General features: G+C 41.0%; 1 protein-coding gene across 4 annotated transcripts in view; it reads right to left on the bottom strand.

Annotated features, from left to right (window-relative positions):
- Window positions 1-367: 367 nt before the first annotated feature.
- Window positions 368-18,120, bottom strand: part of eng (endoglin) — a 29,695-nt gene continuing 11,942 nt past the window's right edge. For all 4 annotated transcript variants that reach the window (XM_037484388.2, XM_037484391.2, XM_037484392.2 and 1 more), the window contains exons 4-14: window positions 13,231-13,344; window positions 10,219-10,396; window positions 9,021-9,201; window positions 8,832-8,934; window positions 8,528-8,723; window positions 7,915-8,060; window positions 7,439-7,666; window positions 7,178-7,244; window positions 4,047-4,157; window positions 3,918-3,965; window positions 368-3,836 (exon numbers count right to left, since the gene is read on the bottom strand). In XM_037484388.2, the coding sequence (XP_037340285.2) occupies window positions 3,715-3,836; window positions 3,918-3,965; window positions 4,047-4,157; window positions 7,178-7,244; window positions 7,439-7,666; window positions 7,915-8,060; window positions 8,528-8,723; window positions 8,832-8,934; window positions 9,021-9,201; window positions 10,219-10,396; window positions 13,231-13,344 (1,494 nt within the window). In that variant the 3' untranslated portion in view covers window positions 368-3,714. The remainder of the gene's footprint in view (window positions 3,837-3,917; window positions 3,966-4,046; window positions 4,158-7,177; window positions 7,245-7,438; window positions 7,667-7,914; window positions 8,061-8,527; window positions 8,724-8,831; window positions 8,935-9,020; window positions 9,202-10,218; window positions 10,397-13,230; window positions 13,345-18,120) is intronic.

Below are 18,120 nucleotides of genomic sequence, written 5' to 3'. Positions count from 1 at the left end.
GTTAACTATTAATACAAGTATTTCCATTTGATTCTACTTTTTACTACTATTAGGATCACGTTTTTAGTCACTCTGCTACATAATATTAAGCTGTCAACAACAGTCAAATGATTGTGCATGTTCACTAATGCATAGAGCACGTTCAACAACATTGGAATTAAACTCAAATTCAGCTAAAACACAGAATATCCTTGTGTGTTATATATTTCATGGTTTTTAATGAGAGTGTTCTGCCAAGTGGGTTGAATAAATATCCAAAATGACTGGTCCTCAGTGATTGCTGTAGGTTGTGTATTCCAACACTCAATAATAACAGCAACAATGCCAAAAGGCTGTTTGTTATAAAGGGACCAGACAACACAAAGAGCAATTGTTATTTCTTCTTTATTAAGATAATTTCTGACAAAACATATATTTCTGCAGAGACTACATACATTTGATTAGTAGTATCTCAAGAAATAGAACCATTTGAAATGGCACAAAGACTTGCATTACAAACATTGCATTCTATACTTGATTGAATCAAAGGAGACACGCTGACATGTTGACGCTTCAGCTTTGGGTAAAAATTCAGAACGTGGACATTGTTAAGAGACTGGAGCAAGGATCCATTCACATAAATGTAGGCAGTTTCTATTGTACACCCACACAGAGACAGATATTGTGTGCACACACACGCGCACGGTGTGTTTACTGTGTGTGGACTGTCTGTGGGTGAGGAAGCTGTTGTCAGAGGTAATGAATCTGCAGGGTTAACAAGTGAATTGACTGGTAGCCTGTCGGATTTTACTGTCAGCGCTCAAACAGAATCAGTCAGAGTGGCAGCTTTCAGCTGCACGTTGTACGATTAATTGATGAAAGTTATCAATAACCACGACATTTTTCACTGTTTTAAGTTTGAATGTTCCCTGCGGGTGTTGAATATTTTGCTGAGATCCTCCTGTGTGGCGAGACATTCTGTCTATCAGAATGCACTTCCCCATCAAACCCACTGAAGATAGCACAATGAATGCAATACAATGTCAGGATGTCAGTATCGGCAGAGATATTCCATGTTTTTTGAACAGCAGGGGAATCTTGGAGTCGGAGCAAAAGTCAAACAAGGGTGAAAAAAACTACTTTCTGTCTCTGACATGTGCTGTGACATGCACAGTCTGTGACTACATTGTAATCAAAACTCAAATCTATATGAAATATAAAAACACAAAACAAATGTTTGCATTTGACAAGTGCCTTGATTAGGAATTGTCCCAGTTCTTCAAACACATAAAATAAAAAAGCCCACTAATAAAAAAAAAAAAAGGTTCAGAGTGAGAACATCATACATACAACATTTGCACAAAAATAAATTGTAAAAAAAAAAAAAAACTACACGTAGATAAACAAAGTTTACCTCATCATATTGCACATATACTCAAGTTGCAATTTGTACTGGCCCTCTTTTGTCCTCGCACATGCAGACACACACTGAGCTACAGGGGTGTAAGAGCATCACGTACAGTGAGGAGACAGATTACAAACTGGCGTTTTGGAATACACCGAAGAGAGGGGTAGTCTATTTCATTGTGTCAAATCTATAAAAGGAATTGTTTTAACATCAGATTTGTCTCAAATTACTGTGGATACCAATTGCTTACTTATACATACATGGGGGATATTTGTTAAGAGGTAACAGAGTGGATGAAAAAAAAAAAATCAAAGTTACATTTACATTTGTACATTGAAATGAAAGTAGTGGGTTCCCGGATCAACCGTCACTCCACAGTTGCAGCCCTCACCAGTCCTTATTATGCACGTATGCAGCTCTGTCTAGCATTAGCACTGCAGCGGCTGATGCAGCCTATCAAATGTAGAGAGCAGAAGTAAATCACTTGAATGAGAAATCCATGCCTCTCCAATGACACGTCATCACTAGGCACGTCATGTGACAGCTGTAAATCATGCTAAGGTTGAATTTGTGGGGTTAAAGCAAAATCATTAATAACACAACGGGGTCCAATAAAGGCTGTATTCGGAGCTGGTGACTTTAAAAATGAGGGGGAAGTGGGCTTGTCCAACTTGACCATATAGATTTATGCACCAAATGACCTCTGTTCAGTTCACGTGTTTTCACCTAGAATTTAGGTTTTCTATCCCATTCTTTTGTTGTTCATTATGAAATCCTATTTTAGGTACCAAAAGATCCCACACAAGGGATGCAGGTTTCTCGTAGTGTGGTTACGTCCATAAGAGGTCTGAAAGGGAAATCTTGTTTGTGTGGTCATCTTACAGTGTGATGGCATTACTATCAAAGTCTTTAAAAATGGAAAAACAAGTAGGAGACTTTATACACTTTAAAAAGTCTTGATCTTCGAATATTGGAGGAGCATTATGGTTTATACACTATAATCATTGGTCAATGTAATTCAAAAGGGGAAGGATTCCATCAGTCTAAAAATAATTGATATATATATGTATATGATACATGATTTATATATATATTTACTAAAATGTTTTTTTGTATTTATGAGTTAACGTATGTTACAGTTGTAATGGAGAAAAAATGCATATTGGGAAAAGGAAAAGTACTGAAATTTCACCTCTAGAAGGACTATTTTTTTTAAACTTCGCCCTGTGGGTTTAGCTGTATGAAAATTGATGTGAGTTTTGGTATCAACTTCTCATTAATGACACATAACTCAGCTGTGCTGTAATGTACATTACAAAATTGATTATTTCTCAGTTCACAAGAAGTACTTTTTTTCTTAATGGTCCATTATTTATTGTGTCCTTTGGGCCATAAATATAACTTATGACTGGTTTTGTTGAGTGATTGGAAATCGTGTATGTATTCTCTTAAATTATAAATGGACTGGAAGGAAAAAAAACTGACTTTAATATGAAGGCCCTGATACGGCTATTGCATAGTATGAAAAAATGGCACAAGAGCTACAAGGTTACCGGATAGTAACATAAATTTAAACAAAAATTGAAAAAAGCAAGATAAATTCAACAGTGAAATCTAGCAATAACTTTACACTTAACTCTAAATATTAGGAGGTAGCTGTTAACTATTGACCTTTCACTCCAATTAAGACAAATGCTCCCTTTAGGTGAGCATTTCATCATCAGGTTGAGCTTTTCAGTCTCACGTTGTTAATAACTTTTCTAGACATGGCCACAAAGCCCTTTCGTATTTTCATTGCTTAGATGTGAAAGCAAAACAATGTTTCATCTACTTTTCAAAGTATGTCTTTAGACTAGCCTGTCTCCTGTCTAACCATTATTGTGCTGCCATCACACAAGCACAATTCATTGAAAGGAATGCAGGGAATTTCCTGTTAGCTCTTGGGGGGGATATGGTTTGTTTTTCCTGTTGCTGGAAGCCAATTCTTTTTTTTTTTTTCTTCTCTTGCCCTTTTTAACTTCCTGTCTAGGAGCTTGACTTTACCGAGAGGCCGCAGAGGTGAGCGTCAGAGGCCATTGATTAGACTTCTGTCATCTGTCACCCAGCTACCCGCCCCTCCCGCCTCCGATCCTCCAAAACGCCCAGGTCACATCCACTCCCGGCTTCGGCTAGTGCTTTTAAATGAGGACTTTGAAAAGGGGGCAGGGAACGGCAGAAAATGCTTTATGAGCATTAATTATTAAAGAAAAGAGAAAGCACAAAACCCATATAGGTGACTTTGAAAGGGAGGCGGTGGCTCTGCTGCTGTGGTGGAGATCACCATAATCTCATGCCATGCTGCTGGTCGGCGTGCTTTGGGTGCTTCCGATGCTGGCGTTGGCGCTGCTGTCCTCAGAGGGGGAAGGGTTGGTGGAGACGGGTTGTCGTTTTGCTCCTGAGCAGGGACACCCTGAGGAGAGGTGACAGGAGAAGCCAATGAGAACCTGATAAACATTACAAAACAAAAACAGAGAGAGAGAGAGAACCTTACCAGGTAGATTCGCTGCAGTTGAGCTTATATCCAGTCCAGTCGGGTACCCTGAAATAAGCAGAATAAGACAAATCCAGACAAATATCTACACCAAAGCAAAAAACACGTTACTGTTGGTCAAACATTTACCTGTTTTAATCTTGATAAACCACAGTGCTCCAATGAGTAACACTCCAATCAGGAACCCTCCAAACGCGATGCCCAGAACGCCCGGTAAGCCGAAATGAAAGCACGGTGGGGCTGAAACATCAATGAAAAACAACGTATGCAAGCTTCAGTTAAACAGCAACAATCAGAACAATCCTGATGGTTAATCATTAACGCCAACGCAATGAGAAACACATCGGCAGAAGTTACAGTGGGTGAACGGATGAATATTGCCTTTGTCTTTCCCTGCATGTGATGGTGCAAGTTGTCCAAGTAACAGAGGGGAGATTTTACTCGGTAAGTACAAAAAAAACGAAAGGTTTCACATGGGAACAGCAGGGAGTTCAAGGATCAGATCGGCTGATTTCTCAAGAGAATCGTAGCAAGCACGATGCACCAGTTGCCAGCACCAACCCTTGCAGTGTTACACCCACACATTATACTCGCATGTCTAGTGAAATATTTATTTTCAGCCAACAAAATGTAATTCAAAATGGAGTTTCCTGGCATTTTTCTTTTTTTTTTAAATCCTAGTTTCAGATCCAGCGGCAATGCCGGTGTCTTTTTTCATTGAGAAAGTCAACACGCAAGTTTTAAGTCTCTGCGGGTTGATTTTCGTTGTCGCACGAGCCAAAAGCAACAGCTGCCTCACAGTTGGCTTTAAGGGTTGATTGTGTCCAAACCGCCTAATCGTGAGTAAAAACATGAAATCTGTCACCGCTACAGCGTGGTACTTTAACGCCACGCTTTCCCACTCCTAGTTTCTATGGCAATAAAAGCAAAGCCCTTGCAGTGGCAAACTGATCTCTCTGCTCTAATTAATAATACAAACTCTACACCCACATGCAGTTGCCCATTGGTGATGTTCTTTGTGCTTCCAATACATCCAGATCGGAGCCAGCAGCTGTGGCATAAGATGTTCCCTCAAAAACAGACCTTGAAAGAACAGGCAAAGAATAAAACTCACTCAAGCCAACGACACTGCGGCACCGACATCCGTTACTAACCTGACAAAATCATTTCAATTTTGCCTCGCTCATTGTGGTCTGGCAAGGTCATGAATTGATTAACTTAAGAATAACAGATAAGGCATTACCTCAAGTTCTACTACCAATTTCAGTGGGAAGATCAATTTTTAATTAATATTTCACAAAAAGCCGTTTGAGCGTTTGGTATTTTGCTGAATTGATTATATTAATTATTAGTTGACTTATTGTTTTAATGAGTTAGAATTAAGTTTGGATCCTGCAACCTGATAAATAACACCCATATGTGTCCATGATACTAGTCGCATTTCAAGAAAAAACAGTGCACAAACACTTGCTCGCCCTCCTCCCTTTTTCTTCTGCTACCTGCAGAGATCCTCCCACAAGAACATTTGGAAGAAGCTAATCATCACCTTTGCGCGAGATTGTCTCACCTCCTGCCTCCTGGTGGAATGTGCCTGGTGCAATGCTCTTCCTACAACACGGCTCCCCTTTTCCCCCCGAGACGCTAGGTCTGTTTTCTAGAAACTTTCCCTCTGCTCCGCGGTCACGTGTGGACGTGTGTGTGTGTGTGTGTGTGTGTGTGTGTGTGTGTGTGTGCTGGACAACGTGCGCTGCAAGTGATGAGCCCGGATGCACGCGACACCGACACCAGAACACATTAACATTAGCAAAGTACAAAGTCTGATGTTTTACACGTGACACCAGAAGGTTTCCTCAGTTTGCTTTCTTTATAATAAAATACAATTGAGGAGAACTACATGAACGGCTATCATTGTGATCGTAACAATGATAGAATAACAAATAAGAACTGACTCTTCGACCGTGACCCAGATTGTTTAAACAGTGACATCTTGTGGCCAGTCGGGGGCGACTGCGAGGAACGTTGCTCGACGACGCCAGAAACATCACGGCGACTTGAGCCGGCTTTCTCTTGAGACTTGAGACGACCCCCCCCCCCCCCCCCCACCCCCACACACACACACACACACACACAGACACACTTTAATCAGTTGCTGTGCTAGTGTCAGCAAAGCTGAATAAACAAGAGCAGGAAGCAGAAGCTCCAGTGCAGGTGGAGAGGAGGAGGCAGACTGCGGGGAGCCCTCTGAATGAAAAACGTACCACGGCGGAGTGATTGGCGAGTGGCGCACTCGGCCCGGGGCCCAGCGAGGGTTCGTGACAGAACGCAGGCGCCTCGTCCGGGCTGATATGACCCTTGTATCTCTGACACTGGCAAATGAATGGAACACACCTAACAAAACCGACAACTGGCTTTTATACTCCCCTTGTGTTCAGAAAAAAAAGAATTGTAATTGCAGACGCTAAAGCAAAAAACAGCAGAGAGGACAATAGGATGAGTCCGCTGCTGACATAACACGCTTTATCTTTCTCCTCTAGAAGGAAATGGAGGATGAGGGAAGCCTGAAGAATAAATATATCTATTATCAGGCTTACAAAAGAAGTCTGACAAACTTCGGGTCACGCGCCATTTAATCACGTCGACTTCCTTGTGTCTTTTTAAAATGAAATAATTTTGTCATTGTCCTGGAAATGAATCATCCGTCGAGGGAACACTTTTTTTTTTTTTGTTGTTGAAGGAAAACATCTTTCTTTGCTCGGGTGAGCTGTGTGTTTGGACAGCAACACAGTCAGACCCCCTTGGAAACAAAGGATTTCGCCTGCGTCCCCGGGGGGGGGAGGGGGGAGGGGGGGCATTGCTTCTGATTGTGGCCACAAGGTCAGGCCGCAGAGCTTCCTAAAGGACGAGGCCCAGCCGGGAAACCTCTTGCTTTGCTGCATATCCTGAGTTCACTGCTATGACAACCGCTGAGCTCTGGAAATGTACTGGCCAAGCACCACAGTAGCTACTCACCTGAGAGCTTATTGCCCCATCAAATAATTTTGGAAACTTTTTTTTTTGTCCCCAAAGGATGTTCTTATTTAATGTATTTGTGATTTTTTTTATTTTTATGTAACTGTAACGAGTACATTATTTTAGGAAAAGGAGAAAAGTCAAAATCAGACAACTAGACGGACACATGTCTGGCTTAAGATGCCTCTTATCTGGACTCAAGATCAAAACAAGTCTACTGATTCATATTTTGGATTTTATACTGGACTCACTTGGTGGTTGCAAAGACGGTTGGGTAACCTCCAGATTCCTCTTCACTCTTCCTTCGTGTACACATTTCTATCAAGGTAGGATGAAGAACAAAAACCCACAAGGTCACTTTGCGTGTCAAAACAACATTCAAGCCTCACTTTTCTCCTCTGGTGCGACAGTCCTATTGAAACGCTCCCACCATGAACATCCACGCTAAAGATTTTATATCTTTATATGCCGTGTTAAATTGCGCTGTAAAAGGAGTTGACAGACTTCAGTACCTCACTGTGATAAAGTTTGACGGAGCATTCCAAGTCCCACGTGGTGGACGTCAGCTCCTGGAGCTGTTCTAAGGTAAAGCTGAGCCGGGTGCTGTTGGGACAAGAATTTGAGGGGCAGGCCTCTGGCTTGAAGGACAGCGGTTTCATTATTACGGGACATGAGCCCATGGATCGCACGGAGCAGCTGATCACCCTGATGGTCAGGATGATGTTTGAGTGCATTGAGATCTACGGGAGACAGAGAAAAGATTCAAAGAAAATGAATAGAGCACCCGAATGGGCATCAGCTGGGTGTGGTAACGTATTACATGTGTAGTGAGTATAAAACTGCCCAACAGCTGTGTTTCCATCAACAACAAAAAAAAAAACATCAGAGTGAATTTGAATATGACCATATGTTGATTAAGCTGTCTTTGTGTACGAGTTTTATTGAGAGATGGGGACAAAAACTGCCAAATGAGAGAATCGTTTCTTACCTCGGCATAGATTCTCTTGTCGCTCTGCACCTTGGTGGCAGGGTCCAAGGGAGAACGGTAGTCTGGAGAGGTGTGCAGCTGCATCAGCAGAGGCACAGGGGCATTGGTTGCAAGGGGAGTCACTGGTGCTGGAGACGTTTCTACGACTGGAAGAAAAATGGGTTGCAATGAGAAATAAACCATGCACATCCATCTGATCAATTTCTATGTAACTTAGTAAGGGGGTAGTTGTTCTTTAATGTGCACATTATGCTATTTTGCCTCTTTTCTTTTGGTCCTTAGCCTACTTAGGACAAAACGTTCTATCAAATTCAGCAAGAAAGGCTTAGACAACGGATCAAAAAAATAACTAAAAAGAAACTCAGGGTCATTCAAATTTCACCATAGCCCATTGTGTATGTAAAATAATACACTGAATGTAATAATGATGATTGTGAATATTACAGCAGTCATTATCCTGCAAATCTTCCCTCAGTGCTAACATTATATATTAATATCATGCGTGGGCTTGTGGCCTTTTTGCAGCACTCCATCTACTCTTTGTAGAAAATGCATCAAAGCTGAAAGCAATTTTAAATTCCTTTTTTTTTTTTTTTCTCCCTCGTTGTCTTACCTGCAGGCTTTTCTTTCATTCCAAGGACCAGTTGAACCCTAGAGCGCTGTGGTCCGAGCTCAGTGTAGCTGGTGAAAGTGGTTGCACTGAAATAACTTAACGCCTTCCTTTGCACGTCCTGTGCACTGTCGCTGTCCAGCTGAACTGACGGCGGCATTGTATGGTTCAACGTGAGCAGCAGGACGGCGTTGTTGGACTGTCGAGAAAGGAGACGGGTTCAAACGAATCTCACACTATCGACAGGTTCACCTCACATGTGGTTGTGAGAGAATAAATGTGTCAACTCGCCACGTGTAAAGCTTACACCAAATTGGGTCTGCTGCGGGTTGATGAGGGTCCACGTGGTGCCCCGAGGACCTCTCAAGAACACGCTGGTGCTTTTGGTGTCAATGCGAACTGATACATCGCTGCGATATGATCGAAAAAAAAATCATTAGCATTCAAAAAAACACATTCATTAAAATGCCATGTCCACGAATCTAAAAGTTTTTACCGAGCGGTGGAAGTTTCCAAGACGTTTATGATGTGAAGCTCTTTTTCAATATTGGGGATCGTTGGCTGCGGGGAGCACGATTCGACCAAAGAAGCCTTGGTTTCTGCGTGAATTTCCATAAAGTGCTTCTGGGACACATCTTCACTTCGGAGTATGCAGGAACTAGGGCCGGATTTGGTTCCTGTAAAATCCACAACTTTTCATTTAAAGAAGAATTACATTCATGGGTAAATTTTGAGTCATCTTATTATAAAAAGAATGACATCGTGTCATTAACATTTATTCAACATCTAGATTCAACATCTCTGTTCACTGGTGCTGACAACAGAAATGCAGTTTAGTGTGTTCTGTAGCCAGAGCCCAATCTGCAAGACCAAACCGTGGAGGCCGGACGCGCCTTCTTCCCGCTACGGGAGATGTTCCATGAGCAGTCTACCGAGAGCAGGCGATGCTCAGTCTTTGACCAAGTAATGGTGACTGATGGTTTACGGCTGCACCCTGGGGCAGCGCCCACATATCGCTACACACAATCTGTTTCAAAACGCCGTGCTTGGAACAGAGGCGATGTATCCCACAGCACCTCGTATACCTTGTAACTAATAGCTGGAGCAATAGCTGGAGCCATAGCTGGTGAAAGACACAATCATCTCATCTGGGCCAACCACTGACAGGACTATGACTACTTCAAAACACAGGTCAAGCCCCGTATTATGCTAAATTATGTGTATTTTTTATTTTTATTTTCCATTATGAAACCGATTCACAAATAGCGTGTATTGAGTTTTAAACACTGCTGAACAAGCCTCATATTTTTCACTAGCATTACATTTCAAATCAGATTGAGAGATTAAAAAAAAGCTGAGGAACCTTTTAATTTAATTTGGAATGCTGCTTTATAGACAACATCTGATCCTCCATACTGACAAACTTCGTCTCCAGTTAGAATTGATTTCTTTTCATCTATCTGTAGCCAAGGTAATGAAGAAAAGTATTCTGAGGTCCTCTGGCTTGTGTTCGCACAACTTGACGTGGGCACATTTGGGATCAGCGTGTTGATGTCATACTGTACAGAAAAATAATAAGTCTTCATTGAAAAAGCTTTTAAAAGCTATTTATCTTTAGAAAGCGATTTCACAGGATTAAAAAAAAAAAGGTTAGCGACTCATTTCATCGAAAGAGCTCAGGAACCAAATCTCACCCTTTGTTGCATTCGCTGTTATGGAATGCAGATTACTGATGGTGGTGAATGAGGTCACGCCCCCAAACCTCTGTGTTGCCCACTTGACCAGCTCCTTGGGTTGAGTCGGGAAGCTTTGGTTGTGGATGTTGTTGGGATGGTTGCATGAGGGAAAACTAACCGTGGAGGGTGTGTTAATCTGCAAAAGTGGAGCCCAAGTCGTGGCAATTAGTTTCGTTGAAATCCCATTTCAAGAAAGCACAAAGTCAGAAATGACGTACAGCGTGTCCCAAGATGGCACAAGACCCTCCTGCTACAACAACACAGAATTCAGTGAGTCAGCTTTACATCTATTTATATTCACCTTGGAGCTTCTCGCATTTTGTCGAATCAAACACTTTTTCCCGCCCCTCTCACTCTCCACCACAACTTTTTCTTACACTCCACCCAACTGCCCCTCTATTCTTTGACCAGGGTGCTGTTAAGAAAAAATGTTTATTATGGTTAAGTGTCCACGAGCCTAGTTGCACAACCCCGATGGAGCCATGGTCTTTCCTTCGCTTCCTGACTGGGGCCAGGAAATGGGACCTTTTTTAGCTTTGTGCGTCACCACAGTCGGCTGGAATCTGGCTCCATACAAGGTATAAATATATACATCCATCCCAGCGACGAGACGCGTCCGTTTCCTCGTCTGGGCCAATGGGAAATAATGGAGTTTACGTTAAGCTTTACGTGGATAAGAATGCAAAAGAGGGCTTGGGAAATATAGAAGTATGGATTGTCTGAAGTAGGCTTTCAGACATTTACACATAATGAACTCAATAAATAAGATTTTGTCAAACCATTTTTGGCCCTCTCTTTCTTTCAAAGGCTAACGGGGAGGAATATCTGTCTATGCACTTCACCACTTCTGGAGTATAAGCATGCTTGTTTAAATAATAAAAAACCCTCTCCCAGCCTGTCAGGGGTGAATGACTACTTGTGTGTGTGTGTGTGTGTGTGTGTATTTGCATCCCGAAGCGAAACAGAAACATATTGTCAAAAGCCAAGTAAGCCTTAGGGAACCATTGGTCTTTCTACATGAATATTTGATTGACGTGACATCAAAAACAGAGTGAAGGAAAACAACGGAAATAAAAGATGGGAAACCAGACACAACAGAATCCGGATTACAGTAGAATTTGAATCAGATTAGTCCCTGTGAAAATCTATTTGATAATAAAAACCTGGGCTTGTTCCATAAAATACTACAGTACGTATTTATTTGATGTTAGTATATCTGAAGAAAGTATATTATAGTGCATAATGCAATAAAAAATGTTCTGGTTAAACAAATAAGTAACAAAGGATCACATGACTCATACAAATCATGTGACTACAATACAGACTTTTTTTTTTTCTTCATTCCTTTTCAACAACTGTGTACTGAGGCGAGCTTTTCAAGGCTAAAGAGAGCTGGGATTGTGACACTGAGCCAAGCTGTCAAGCCGGTGACGTACTTTCCAGTCCGTCACTTTCTGCAATCTTCAGTAAACCACTATTACCCCCCAGTGATACTGCTCATCCCAGCAACACATCCTGTGGTCAAAGGCCCTCAGCAGGACATGACACAGCGTGTGGTCTCACGCTGCTGTCAGCATATCAGTAACCAGTGACATCCTGTAAATATTTCATCCCCCTGACTGGTCAACTAGGATTTTTTTAATATAATTTATTTATGCGTTTTAAGGAGTAGCCCGTTATCTTTATTCGCTATTAACCTACGATACTTTTGACCGATTTTACAAAAATATAGTTTTTTTAAATATTTTGCCTGCCCAGGAGTTTAAAATTAGCACATGTTGAAGCTCTTACATGCAGCTGCCAAACTCATGGTTTTAAAGCATGGAAGTCAAACGATCAGCTACAATTTAATGTTGGAGACCGTCTGAATGTAAGAGCTTTTGTAAGATTAAGGTTTTCTGTCAAATAGTGTTCCTAAGACAACTTTAATTGACTGGTGAGAGAATTTTGAGTCTTCTTAGTCTCAACTGCCCTGCTGTACTAATGTGAACTTACACCAGTGCCTGCCTCAACAATAAGAACCTCGTATTTATCAGAGTATAAGTTTGAATCGGAAAATATGTCTGAAGTGATTTGTAATTGCGTTCTTCAACTAAGTTAGATGCAAAATAGTTTAAATGTCTGTGGAATCAAAGTCAACCTTCCATAAGAATAACGTTCTTTATCTATAATCAATGTTTTTCATATGACCAGTAAAATCTGTTGAATTAACGTTCCAGTTTTTGGCAATGCTGTTTCTTTTTACACTTCTTTGACACGTCCCTTTTAATATTGTTTCCCGTCTGGCTCACTTTGGTACTACAAGAATGTGACAAATCCCAAGAAGGCTTTTCTGTCAAAATCCAATTAAAGCCATCAGTGGTTTGTTTTAATAACAACATTTTTCTGATTGATCACCTTGTTACGTTCAGCACCAATACTAATTTAAATACCAAAATTGTTTGACACAATTCAATGACCAAACAGTGACAACGGCTGCAACATTTCCTCCCTTTATAGTAGTACTCCTCAAATTGATTCGACACTCAAGAGGGTGAACTAAAATTGTTTCCTAGCCTCCCCGGATTTGACTCGAAGATTTAAAAAAAAAAATTGTTTTCGTCCAATTTCCTTGGAGCATTCATTTTACAGCCGAAACCGTCGGCCCCACTCGTTTCCGGCCACTTGTCATACTGAACAAAAAAACTGCGTGGTGAAGAGCAGCAACGGGTAAATATATGCATGGAAACCAACCGGGCTCATTCTCACTCTTAAACTGCACAGCTGGGGAAGTTTGGAGACATTTTAAAACAATGCAAAACAGAAACACAATTTTTTTTTTAGGCTTACTTAGCACTGGGTAACATGAATGAAAGATGCATGTAATGTAGCGGTGCCGTTGCTCGATCAGCATTATGTTTTTTCCATCACACATCCACCCAACAGTGAGCACAACCTTACGGATGCAGAGAAACAAAAGACTTCACTCACGTAAACGTTGACGTCGGGGTTGAGCCCGCATGCAGCGTAGGCCGTGTCCTGGGAGGTGATGATGAGGTTCATCGGCCTGGCATTGGTCATCTCCAGAGAGAACAAATTGTAGTCCTGAGAGTAAAAGATAGCAACATATTCCAACTGAGTTACTTTTAAAGTAATCCCAATCCACTCCACACCTCGAATGCTTACAATACCACTCAATTAGCTCCAAATCCAATGCTGCTTGAGCACAATAATGAGATCATTACTCCTAGTTCTGAGGGAAAGGCAGTACTTTGGATAGTGTCGGATTGTGCAGTGGTGTTAATCTCCAGGTGGTACCCTGGGATTGATCAGAAGACAAAGAGTTGAAGTGGCGTGAATATTGACTCACAGTGCGTTGCAATCCATATGTGAACTACTACACTGCCTATAATGAGTTTTTTACATGTTTTGCAGAACAAAAAAAACAAAAAACTTTATAAATGTTCTTCAGACTCTTGTTCCTGTTACATAATTGTTAAAGGTGTTATCATACAGCACAGTGCTGGATTCAACTACAAACACATGACAGGCCCCAGACAGGTTATTTTTGTATATAATTGACAAAACCTTACTGCCAAGGAAAAAAAGACACAGAATGTAGGATTCATGTGAAAGTATCCCTATACCAACCTTAAAAATAGTTCCAACTGCAGTTTAAATCTACTCAAGTTTGATTCCATTGCCGTCCTATTGGAACAATCAGTTGAGAATATGGCAACTAATCATGTTTTTGCCACTTCTAAACACATGCATCCCTCCAGAACAAGCAGTGGTAATCACATGGACAGGCAGCCGTCTTGGCTGTCTGCCCTTGTGTTGACACAGACATTGATGAGGTTATGCTGCTTTGTTCTATTCATACAAAAAAAACCTATTAAAATCAATAAATATACCTTCACTTTTTTCTATTTTCTTTAAAAAATAAAATCTGTGTATCATTAAAACTGTGGAAATTGTGATACCCTTAAGTAATGATACAAATTCAAGTAATGCCATAACATGAATCATATTAATTATTCATACAGTGTCACTCAAAGTGATTGTACATTGGTCCTATTAGCAATTTGTGCATTTCTTAGAACTTGCGACCTATTGTCCTCTCACACGTGGTAGCTCATACACTGTATACAGTACCTCATTATAATGTAACACATAATGTAATACCTAATTACCTTTACTTTCAGCTGAGGGTAAGACAATGGCAATGTGATTTGCTAATCACCAGCAGAGTCGCTCTGTGAATCAGCCTTAATTACCATGCTCCACATGTGCATAGGGTAAAGCAGCTACTGCTAAGTTTTATTGATGTAATTGGTGCTGGGTAAACCTTCTCTCCTTGGAATAATAGGTCTCACTTTAAAGGTTTTTTTTTCCCCCAACACTGACTTAATTCCAATAAATCCTGGTTCTAATTACTTTTACATCTATAATGGCCCCCTAGACAATTGGGTTTAGTAAAGTGAAAGAGTCATGGATTTGAATTCAGTTCAATATTTTTGACGAAATGCATTACAAATAAACAACAGATTTAAAAAAAAAACTTGGAGAGATCTCTTTGGTGTGGGGCTCTTGTGGGAATATAATATTCATAAATACAATAGTTTGCTTTCATCAACGTGGAATGCCTCTTTGCCTCGCTCTGTTTATCTGAAGGTGGATTGTTTCAAGCGCTTGCCCTGCTGTGGGGACAATGAGCATGCTGGGGAAACAGTGTGAATCCTAATATTAAATTAATTTACTTGCTAGCTGCTGTTTGTTTGAGCCAAAATCATTTCTGATGATTTCAGGCTGGAGCTATGGGCATTTTCAGACCCGTACATTACAAACTAGACCATCAACAAATTGCATATTAGCAAAGCCCGACTGCTCGCATACGGCAGTGCGTGCAGATATCTGTCATTTTATACTCAGATTATTTTTTGATTGGCCAAAGGGGGGAATGTAATAGAGGTCAGGACCATCTGCAGTTATCTTGCTTTTTTGGGGGGCGGGTGTGGGGCACATGACCGGTGAGACAAGGTGGCGTTACTTTATCAGAGGCGTAAGAGGTGATTAAAAAAGGCACAGAAGCTGCTAAGTCTAATCTGATGGCCTCGAAAGATCATAGGAGGGAGTGTTATTGTACCACGTATCACGGATGGAGTCGGAGACTTTGAATTGTTGTAACAAAATGTCTTCCCAGAAAGAGAAACTTCCCTCGTACCTGAATCGCGTGGCCCGTACATGGAGAAAGAATGAGAGGCATTTCCTGCAGAGATCATTGTGCCTCATACAGAGATAACTCAGCGGTGCTTTCCTTAAATACTGCTTTCTAATGAGCTTCATTGTCTCTGTCTAGTTTCCCCTCCACCATCCTTTTGTGACTTCTATTCTTTTATTCTGAACCCTGAATCATGACTGTTGCTGACCTTGATCGCTCACCTTTTCTACTCTTTCAAGATACCATTGTTTTCCTTTTTGGGTGTTTTCTATTTTTTTCTCGAGAGCATTTTTTTAATTTTTTTTGTTAGGGGCCTTTGCTCGTGCGGTTTCCAGTTATTCTTTTGGCTCACTCCCTTAACTTGAATCGGCTCCATTGGTGTAGCCTCGGCCTCGTGCCAAGACCCCGACTGCCCCAGCCAGTGTGTGACATCAATTGGTCCCGTGCAAGCAGCTCCTCCCAAAGAATTGGCCTGGCCTGTGCAGCCCCTCGATGCTCCCTCTATAATTCTCCGTGCTGTCAAACTGTGAGAGTCAACTGAACCTGGCAGGTTGTAAATCAGTATGAAACACAAAAGCGATGGGGGAAGATGGCGATAAGAATATTGAAAAGGACAAAGAAACAGGGCGGGGGGGGGGGGGGGGGGCAGAGGCAAGCCTCTCATCTGACTGGACAGTTTGGCAGAGGGTGAAGATGTCCTCCATCCTCTGTTTACAAGAATAATCGGTTTTAAACAGACAGTCGAGAGCAGATAAGGGGTCTGTGTTAGTAGTTCATGTTTCCACTTTCTAATTACGTGTCCACTCGTCGTCCCACGAGAGAGACGCTAACTCTGGACAACGTTCATGGCCTCACACAGATCCAGAGCCAAATCGCAACATTACTTTTACCAATAACTTTCTGCATTGATGTATCGCTTACATGTATTATGACGCTGGTTACGGGTCACTCTTCAGGCTAAATCCGAGGACAGAGAAATACTTTTATGCTTTAAATCTGTTTTGTGATGAAACTGATTTTACAGTACTTCGAATATGCTGCGATCCTGTAGTCCACTAAATACTTGTCAAAACAGTTTAGCAACATTTAAGTCAATATACCTGTAACTTAAGCAAAGACCATCTTTTTTTTTGCGCAATGTCAGCTCATTTACAAAACAAAACTAAGTAGAGAATCAGCCCTTGTGCTGAATAAATCAGCTTATCCTACTGTTGAAGGTGTCCTTTAGGAAAATAATTATGACATGATTCTCTGAAGCTTTCCTTGAATCGACTGACGAAAGGACCTTGAGGGCGTTTATTCATTTTATCGAGGTGATGGATCCAGGCAGGCATTGTATTGCCTGAACATACTGTAGAACTTCTGCTTCCCTTCTCATACTCGCCATCAAATAAAAAAGCACACATGTTAAGTGTAGGTACTTCTCAAAAGAACTCTGAGAACCAGCAGAAGAAGCAAACAAACTGATAAAGAAATGACTAATGCTGGCCGACAACGTTGGACAGTGAAAAATGGAGCCTGGCACAGCAATAACAACATATAGATTAAAAGTGTGGTGTAGTTGCTTTCTGGTGTCATTGCCTGTAGCTAAAGGTTTTTAAAATTACATAATGCACCATTTGCAATTATGGTGTGTGAAATTGTTTGAACACACAGTTGAACTCGCAACTCGGGGTTGTGATTAAAGTCTGTTTAGTGTAAAAAAAAAAAAAAAAGAAAAAAGGAAAGGAAAGGGAAAACTGTGGCATGTTGCAAAAAAAACCCAATCTTTCCGACGTGTCTGGCATCCGTCAACGGGTAGTCACTTATTTGGCTGTTAAAATGTGGACGTGGAGTGTGTGTTTACATGTCAAAGTGTGGGAAGAACATTTTGGGAGTTATCTATCGAAGGGTTAGAGTTTGTACAGTTTCTTTGCTTTCGGGGAGTGAGTGGAAAACGGACCACTTAAAGCACTTTGCTAAGCTAGCCGCTAGGCTAAGCTAGCTGCAAGAGTTGCTAGTTCAACATGTTGCACCGGGTGGAATTCTACCTCCAAGATGATCAAATGTGTGTAGTTTTGGCTTTAAAATAACATTAACAATTAACAATCTTGTAAGATTTAGTCTTCCGAAGAAAAACAAACATTCATTAAAAACATTGTAACAACAACAACATTCATTTAATCGATATTAATGAATTTCAAAATGTGTGATTAATTAGTCACTTAATCAAGTCAATTAATTAATTATTTTTAATCTATTGACAGCTCTACTAAAAACGCATGTGACGTGTGCATTGCTTGGATCCGCACAACGCTTCATTTTACTGTATTTGCGACTGGACTAATTGGATTGTTGGCTCTAAGCGATGATTAAATAGTGACTGATGGCATACAGGACGGGCCTCGGTATTGGACTTCAATGACAAGGCAGCAGTGTTGTCACTTGACAGATAGACAGGCGTGATTTGTGTAACCTTTTTAAATTGTTACGTTATCTTGCAGTCAAGCTTTTCCATTGTTATCTGGTCTAAAAGGGCAAGTTTTGTTTGCCTGCTGAATTTTACTCTTCATATACAAATTACATCACAGTATTTATCGCCTTTAAAACTGCAATTTTGAAAGCATTGCCTTAAGATTTACCTCAATGCTAAGCAAATATTTCCACACCTTATTTGTATA

Source organism: Pungitius pungitius, chromosome 18 (genome assembly GCF_949316345.1).
Source record: "Pungitius pungitius chromosome 18, fPunPun2.1, whole genome shotgun sequence".
NCBI lineage: Eukaryota > Metazoa > Chordata > Actinopteri > Perciformes > Gasterosteidae > Pungitius > Pungitius pungitius.
Note: the sequence above shows the minus strand (reverse complement) of the source record. Positions and strands in the feature narration are given on the sequence as shown.